Raw genomic sequence first — 8,017 nt, forward strand, 5'->3', positions numbered from 1 at the left:
TAAATAAAGCTAAGCTGAACTAAAACCACTTTAGTTAATATTCTATTAGTGTCTGATGGTCAGCATTTACTACCACATAATAATTATGATTTTATTGACTTCACTTTAAGAATGAATGAGTCTATTGAAGCAGATATAGAAGAGCTTTATTTCAAATTTGAGTAAGCGATCATTAGTCATCATCACATGTTGAGGCTTTTACTCCTGCAGTTATTAAGTTGTTTGGTAGCTGTGATCTGCTGCTGGAAAAAATAGATAAAATACTAAATTGGCAGAGAAAGTCAGAGATTTCTTCAAAACAGACATAAACAACAGTGCTCACAAATATAAACCAAACATAAATACAAAATGTAAAATTTACAGCACTCCCCTCTGCTTCATATCCTGGGGGGTAAATGCTTGAAAATGAACAGACTTTAAGCTTTGACTGAACAGTAAAATAAGCAGTGGTGCATACATATTGTTCACATCTGTCCAGTAGTGATATATTTAAAATAAAACAAAGCAAATAACATTTTTTTTTCTTTTTTTTTTACCCTTCCAGATGGACGGTAAGACATTTGAAATATATAGATATTTCAGAATAGTGAAGAAAAGTTACTAATGAAGACAAAAGATCACAAATAAAGACAACTTATTATGCAAAAACAAGACATTAAATGAAATAGAGGTTGTTACTCCTCTGCACCACTCGTTAGTAACATGTATTATCGAAGACAAGGCACATTTTATATTTAATATCAGGTTGTTGGTGGCAGCTCTTTCTCAGTGTTGGCATTTTCTACATTGTGTCTGTTCCAAAAGTTATTTCTTAGTAATTACAATCAAAAGATTTGACCGTTCAAGCTGAACACTGTTTTAAACACACATTTTAATTTACGTACAAGCAAAAAGCAAAAGGCAGTAGTGAAGGCTTTCAGTGTAGATTACAATGGCAAAAAAGGTGGGCAGTGATATCTTCGGAAGCTGTTAGAAGAAGGTAGTTTCTCAGATGTATTCTCTAATATCACATTGCGACCATTGTCAATGAAAATAATGTAAATAGATTATCCGAGTATAAATAGAATAATCTTTTACCATGACTGTTAGTCATAAATACATCAAATAAAACAATTGAAACTGTCACACTCGTCAGTGCTGGTGCGAAAAAAGGCAAAAGTAGTTTTTGACACGAACACATTTTAAAGAAAATGAACGTGAGCTCACGTTGGAAAACTGATGACAGCTTAGAAACGTCTAACTAGCTAAATGTCAGGTAGTTTTGAGTTGGGAGAAACGTCGACTAAATCGGTTTCTTATCTTAGAAAAGTAAACAAAAAGTTTTGGTCTCAAAACTTTGGTCAATTTTTTTTCCTTACAAATATTTCATATCTGCACACATTAATATAAAGTATTTAAAACTTCAAGTACAATGCATAGTCTATCCTGATCATAGCGAGTCCATGCGAGTGCTGCTTTTGACTAATTATACATGTGAATGCAAAACCTCAGCATGGATTTTACTCTCGTCGAATGTGTTTTACAAAGACATTTTAAGAGTATACAGCCAAATAATTTAAGATAAACAAGGACAACTCTGGTACTGATTTAACATCCTGCTATTAGGATTCCTTTTGTAAGCTTTTTAAAGAAAGACAAAACATCTGCATGAAAATGAGTCAATCTTGAATTAGAAGTGAGAGGCCAAGAAATAGATTGGTTCTGCATTCTTATGGCATATAAATTATATACAGAAGAAATTTGGCTCCTTCTCATCACACTTGTCACAATAATGGTTGGAGGTGTACTAATTCTCATCGATTCCCTGCTGTTGCTGACCCCTTTGTTGGCCTGTGGAAGAAGTTTGTAGACTACAGTGTACTTCTTGCAATACAGTCTGATAGGAAAATGATCCCTTGTCACCCATAAGCAACATCAGTTGTCTTGTTTGGAGTACCAAGGGTGGTGCAACAGTGGTGTTTATCTCCACATCACCAAAGTACTACTTCCTTTGACTCTCACATGGAGTGGCACCAAATAATGACTGACGTTTCAAAAGCACCATGCTCTCAGATCATCCTTGGCTGTGACAGCATATTTTAATCTGAGCAAGATCAGAAGAAGGTCTCACCCCTTCTGCCTTCCCAGCCAACTCCCCCGGTGCCTGCCCACTCCCCCCAGACCAGACCACTTTCATCACTGATACCACCAACAGCACTGTTGTTGCCGCTGCTGCCTCTGCTACTTTGGTCTGGTGTTGGGGCTGAACCTGCACCATTACCCTCTGGTATCATCTGTCATGGCCGTGACAGTGTTGTGTAGACAGGCTGCTCCCAGTGTGTGGGGCTGTGGGACTGCGATACACTGGCTGGATCAGTGATGGCAGTGTAGAGGGGCCTTTGGGAAGGACCCATGTAGGAGAAGGCAGAGTACAAACCCGAGGCTTGGCTGGAGTGGGCATAGTATGACCCCGAAGCCTGGTGGTCGGCATATTCTGCAAATTGAGCCCTTGAGGCCAAAGATGGGAAGGCGGAGCTGTAGTGAGGAAGGGTGAGCGGGGTGTAGGTGACATGAGTACCTGGTGAGGCTGCTTCTGCAAAATGACCCCCAGCACCTCCAACCTCACTCTTGATCTGCGCCTTGGAGGCGTCTGATCCCAGAGGGGAGCTGTGATGTTGCTGTGGCTGCTGCTGCTTGGAGAGCCAGGCTGCTGAGTGTCCACTGGCCGCTGCCAGAGCTGAAGAGATGCCATAGGCATAAGGAGAGGCTGCAGAGGCTGCAGCAGCTCCTCCGGCTCCACCACTTTGCCCAGCCCCTGGGTGCCCATTGGGGGGAAGATACTGGTCAAACTCGTTGACGTCAAAAGGCTCCATGTTGGCCATCACCTCATGGCTTATTTCACCAATGTCCACATTCCCAAAGTCGATATGTGGTTTCCCCGATCCTGGAGCAGCTGAAGCTCCCTCTGTCCCCATTGTGTTGCGGGAGCCTCCATTCCCAGCACCCTCCCTCTTACCATCCCCTGTCTTCCCAGACTGAGGTTCGGTTTTAGGAGTAGTGGGAGGTGTAGGAGGACTGTGGCATTGACCTGTAGAGACACAAGAATGTAGTTACCCCTTGTTTTTGTCTTGCAAATTCAAAACCAATTACTGAACTTTGTGCTTTCCTGACCAGTAGAATCTACACAGAACTAACAGTGTGACAGAAATGGTATCTGTGGGAGGGAGCCTGCAGCCCACCTGCAGCATGCGGGTGGTGCCCATCTGCCAGAGGGGACTCGGCTCCCCCACTGTGGGCCACTTCCAGGAGAAGGCCCTTGTAGTGGGAATGGCTGTGGCTGACCTCACCCTCCAAATGGCTGTCGGCCTCACTTCCTGATCCAGAGCCATGCTTTCCGTTCTTGCGGCGCCGTGGCTGGTATTTGTAGTCTGGGTAATCTTTCTTGTGCTGCTTCCTGAGTCTTTCTGCTTCTTCAATGAAGGGTCGCTTGTCGCTCTCATTTAGAAGCCTTAAATAAAAATAAAAATTTTGAGTAGATTGGTTTGTTTTAGGTAAGAATTGGAAAGGCAACATCTAAGCAGTCAATCTGTTGAAGTTTGTTTTTTTTTTTTTTTTTTTTTTTTTGAAGGTATATTCTAGAAAATGGTACAAAAGTGAGTAAAATTTAAGTTAGGGAACTATTCTGTTGGAGAATTGTTATCAGTTTTCTCACATTGATTAACATATGTAATAATTTTCCATACGTTCTTTAACATTGTAGAAAATGTATAATTCTAATCCTTCATCCCAAGTAGTTTCATGAGCTACATCTGCACAGCTGCATAAAAGTCAAGTCTGCCAGGGACTTTTTTTTTTTTTTTTACCACTGGGCCATAATGAAATTACAAAGACCGAGTTTGCATCCTGTCTGCAAACATGGGACTGAGCTGCTACGATTACGTCTGCTGGCAGGGATGGCATGAGAAACCCCTGACCTTCCTCAGCCTTCCCCTTTATCGTGTTTCAAGGCCAATTAACCAATCCTGACTGAGCCCAAGGTCAAGTCTTTATCTAATTAATATTCCATCCAAACAAGGTTAATTCATTTAACTTTTCTGGACTTCTTTACTCTTCCTCTTGACTGATTCTTATGAAAAGCAGTGAAGCAAGGCTGATTGTGTAAAATAGACACTGGATGGAGGTTTTAATGTGAAATTCTGTAGGAATTGTGAAAAATGTGAAGAACCAACCCCATTTTCAATTCAGCTATATAGATGTTTATGAGCATTGTAGAGCTATCAGCTAAGACAAGAAAGGTAACTTCTATAAAGAATCACATTAGAACAACAGGTAACTCTTGCAAAATTTGTTTTGCTCTGACAGTAGTTATAACTGATATAGTTGCACTGTATCTCACGTTAATGGCTGGGAAAACACCCTGTTTTGCAAGCGGCAACAACCTTAACATACTATGAAATAAGGAAGACACATATGACCATGACACACACCACAGAAACAAGTGCTGCTCAGTCAGTGAGCTGTGACCATGGGGCCAGCAAATTCAATGTTCAAACAACAAAATACATTTTGAAGCATGTTGCTGATAAAACCTAAGTTGGCTTACCGCAGTTTTAACAGGGCTTGTGTTCTTTTTCACAGAAAAGTGACAACCTTCGTCCTATTAAAGTCAAACTGAAGCATTGATAAAGGGCTGCATGCTGTGTGTAACTGTAATTTTGCCATGAAATCAATTTGAGATATAAACATCCGTTTCACAATAATGTCAAGATGTCTGAGGCTGATCTGATGGAAAATCAAGTTGTGGATGAGGCAAATGGTCAAAATGAAAGTGTGGGGGAAGGGGATGATTGTAAATGTGAGATCTGAGTGAAAAGGATTAGTTAACATCTTTGCAAATAACTTTTGGGTTTTATAATCACTTTAATCTCACAGAATTACTCCAGAAACCCAATACTTTTTATCTTGACTTGCATCTCTTACCCTATAAAAACTTGATGTTGATGAAATATAATTGAAGACATCTTAAAAACTTTTTTAATTAATTAATTTTAAAATAATTTGTTGTAAGTATTTCAAGTTTGCTTTGTTTTGTGACTTTTTGACTGTAATTTCTCTGTCAGCTGAAGCTGTGAGCGCGCATCACCAGAGTATTGCAGCCATTAAAAGCAGAACTATAAGTGATCAACAATCACATGTAGTGGTTTCCTCACCTCCAGAGCTTCCCCAGGGTCTTGCTGAGCTCTGCGTTGTGCAGGTGCGGGTGTTGGTCGGCCAGTTTTCTCCGCGCCGCCTGCGCCCACACCATGAAGGCGTTCATCGGCCTCTTCACGTGCGGCTTGTTTTTGCTCGACGAGTTCACGCGCACAGGCATTGGCACGAGGGTCCAGTCGTAGCAGTTGAGCACCTGGCTCACCGCCTCGCGGATCCCAGCGGGGAAGCGCTCGTCCTCGTCGTCGGATTTAACAGACGAGCAGCCCGCTGACGCATCGTCCAGATGCGCCAGTTGCTGCTGCTGCCCGTGGAGGGGCGAATCACCTCCGCCTGCTGCACCAGAGGAATGACCCGGTGATAGGGAGCGGCTGTCGTCCGACATGCCGGGACTGAGCTCCACCTCTGAAAAGCTCTGCTCCTCTCTGGACATCCTTCTTCTCAAGCAAGGTTCCAGACAAGAAGATCCAACGCCTGCAACTAAATGCTCAACTCTACCTGTTGGGCTCCTGTTCCTGTGTATTCCTACAGTGAATGGCAACTGTCTGCTCTGTCTCTCTGGCCTCCTCTAAGTTATAATATAAACTGCCAGTCTGTCTCTACTCTCAGCCTCCGTTGCAAAACTCTGTGAGGATTCCACATTAAAGTTCTTTCCATCCGTGTTGTTGGTATCATAGGCGGCTTACTGCGCACCTTGGACCCCAGTTTACCAGCTTAAGGATAGCGGTCTACGCCAAACTCCCTTGGTCTCACTTCTCTCCTGACTTCTCCTTCTCTCTCTCTCTCTCTCTCTCTCTTTCTCTATCTCTCTCTCTCCCCCCTCCGTTTGTCTTTCAGTTGAAATCCAACAGAAACGACCTGGAAAAACAGGTTGTTGATCATTTCAGTAAGTAGTCACAGCTTCATCAGACAATTACAACTCACACATATGGGGCTTGTGGTGTGCTTTGGTGTAAGTAGGATAAGATTTATGCTTGTGCTTAAATTCATTTCTTGCGAAAAACTCTTTTTGCGGTCTTTCTGCAGTCAGAGATCCTGTGCTGGCGCGCGTCAGCCTCCACGAACAAGCTACTGTTTAAGATTTTACAGTTATTCCAAGCTCCCCAGAGAGGTGATACGAGGCCGCATGCAGCACAGACCTCGGATTTATACTCAGCTCTTGGATAAACTCAGACTGGCGCTGGAAACATAAACGTCCGTGTGTGTGCGTTTCTCTGTGTGTGAATCAGACACAGTCTGCTTGTGGAACAAGGACAGCAAAACGTGTCGTCGTTTTCATTCACTGAACCTGAAAAACTCAAACAAAAATGTTATTTCTGAACTATTTAAATAACGATTACCACGAATTAAACTTCCACTAAATATGATAGACGCATAGTGTCAAGTAAGCAATTTCCTGGTCATCTATTTGAAAAACAAGCAGTTTTTTTTGCCCCTCAAGTCGATTGGATACCTACTACATTATAGACTGTGGCATGTTTAGAAAAAAACAGCTTTTAACATTCAAGTGGGTGTCAAAAGTATTAATTTCCAACGGAGGAACGGCTGAAGCTTCACCACCTGTCCAGTTTTAAAACTCGCTCGCCACCTGGTCTGCAAGTCCAGTTTATAGGCTGTCATCACCGTCTCCAGAGATCTTCATGCGCAAAGACCATATTAAAGGCACTAATTATAATTTTTGCGCGTTATTGCTGTCTTGTTTAAGGCTACTTCGAAAACAAGGTGGGTCAGTTTCTTTTTGTCAATGACAATATAAATTATAAATCTTTTTGGCAGATAACATAATGCTTCATGTCTGATTTTTCATCTGATAATCCGTTTGAGGCTGTGAAGGGCTTTTGACGTGCTCTTTAGTTTTTTTATTGATTCACAGGCTACCATTCACTGTTACCGTGCGTAAAGAATTTCTGCAAAGTGAGCTCATTATCACCGCCTGACTTGCCAATAAGTTGGCCTTAATTTGCTTGCTCAGAAAGTTTGTTTGGTTGCTTTCTCTATTCAGCGTGACCAATCCGCACTGCTCCAATTTACCAATAAAACATAATAAAAGTGCGACTTATAAAACTAAGTGCAATGTGAAACTAATAAGCGTATGCTGAAAATGAAATGAAAAGCATTTTAAAGAGACTTTGTTCGATTAGGATCTTAATTATAAAAAAGCACTTGTAGTACATTTTAAGTTAATAGCAGGAAATGTCATGTTAGTGATCACTGCTCTTAAAGTGTACAGTCATGTAACCAAGCTCATGTGTCAAACAGAAAAAAATAATAACCAATAAAATACAGAAGTAAAACATTAAAACTGCAATTCTGGTGTCAATGATTTGGACCAGAAGGAACAATCAAACGGCAAAATCACAATAGCCAACAGTAGCACAGAGCAAAGAATTGGAAATGCTAAGCGCCTTACTTCAGTTATGAGAAAAGAGGTCGCCGGTTTAAGCATGAGAATCTGTGAGTTCCCGAGTTTCCAAAGTGACGCTCGCTCCCCAGCCCCCTCGCTCGCGCCGCCCGAGTATGAATGCCTGGTCTGTGCTGGTAGCAGGGCTTAAAGAGCCCCTTGTATGAAGCTGAGAGGAAAAAAAGAAAAAGAAAGATGGGGGCGAGCCTTAAAGGAACAGCACACGTGCAGTCCCCAACTCTGATTGGTTAAGAATCTATCTATCTATCTATCTATCTATCTATCTATCTATCTATCTATCTATCTATCTATCTATCTATCTATCTATCTATCTATCTATCTATCTATCTATCTATCTATCTATCCCAACGTTTAAAAGTTTAAATATTTAGAACGTGACAATTGTTGGATTTAAATTATTTAAGTATT

The 8,017-nt window shown here is 41.6% G+C and overlaps 1 protein-coding gene across 2 annotated transcripts; it reads right to left on the reverse strand.

Moving 5' to 3' along the window:
* Positions 1–124: 124 nt before the first annotated feature.
* sox10 (SRY-box transcription factor 10) lies at positions 125–7,767 on the reverse strand. Of its 2 annotated transcripts, none has more exons than XM_041974879.1 (4): positions 7,598–7,767; positions 5,190–6,045; positions 3,327–3,487; positions 125–3,067 (listed from the first exon to the last, which is right to left on the reverse strand). In XM_041974879.1, the coding sequence occupies exons 2-4, from the start codon at positions 5,618–5,620 to the stop codon at positions 2,277–2,279; spliced, it is 1,383 nt and encodes a 460-aa protein (XP_041830813.1). In that variant the 5' UTR covers positions 5,621–6,045; positions 7,598–7,767; the 3' UTR covers positions 125–2,276. The 2 variants fall into 2 exon arrangements, with proteins under 2 accessions (XP_041830813.1, XP_041830807.1); XM_041974873.1 differs by having other exon boundaries at positions 3,219–3,487.
* Between the last annotated feature and the right edge of the window lie 250 nt (positions 7,768–8,017).

The sequence above is a fragment of the Melanotaenia boesemani genome, chromosome 2 (genome assembly GCF_017639745.1).
Source record: "Melanotaenia boesemani isolate fMelBoe1 chromosome 2, fMelBoe1.pri, whole genome shotgun sequence".
NCBI lineage: Eukaryota > Metazoa > Chordata > Actinopteri > Atheriniformes > Melanotaeniidae > Melanotaenia > Melanotaenia boesemani.

Bases quoted from the DNA above. Each gene is read 5' to 3' on its own strand.
- sox10 (XM_041974873.1), bottom strand. From the start codon at position 5,620: ATGTCCAGAGAGGAGCAGAGCTTTTCAGAGGTGGAGCTCAGTCCCGGC. The intron at 3,488-5,189 runs GTGAGGAAACCA...TTTTTATTTAAG, and splicing joins ACCCTGGGGAAGCTCTGGAG to GCTTCTAAATGAGAGCGACA. The intron at 3,068-3,218 runs GTGGGCTGCAGG...GTGTCTCTACAG, and splicing joins GCACCACCCGCATGCTGCAG to GTCAATGCCACAGTCCTCCT.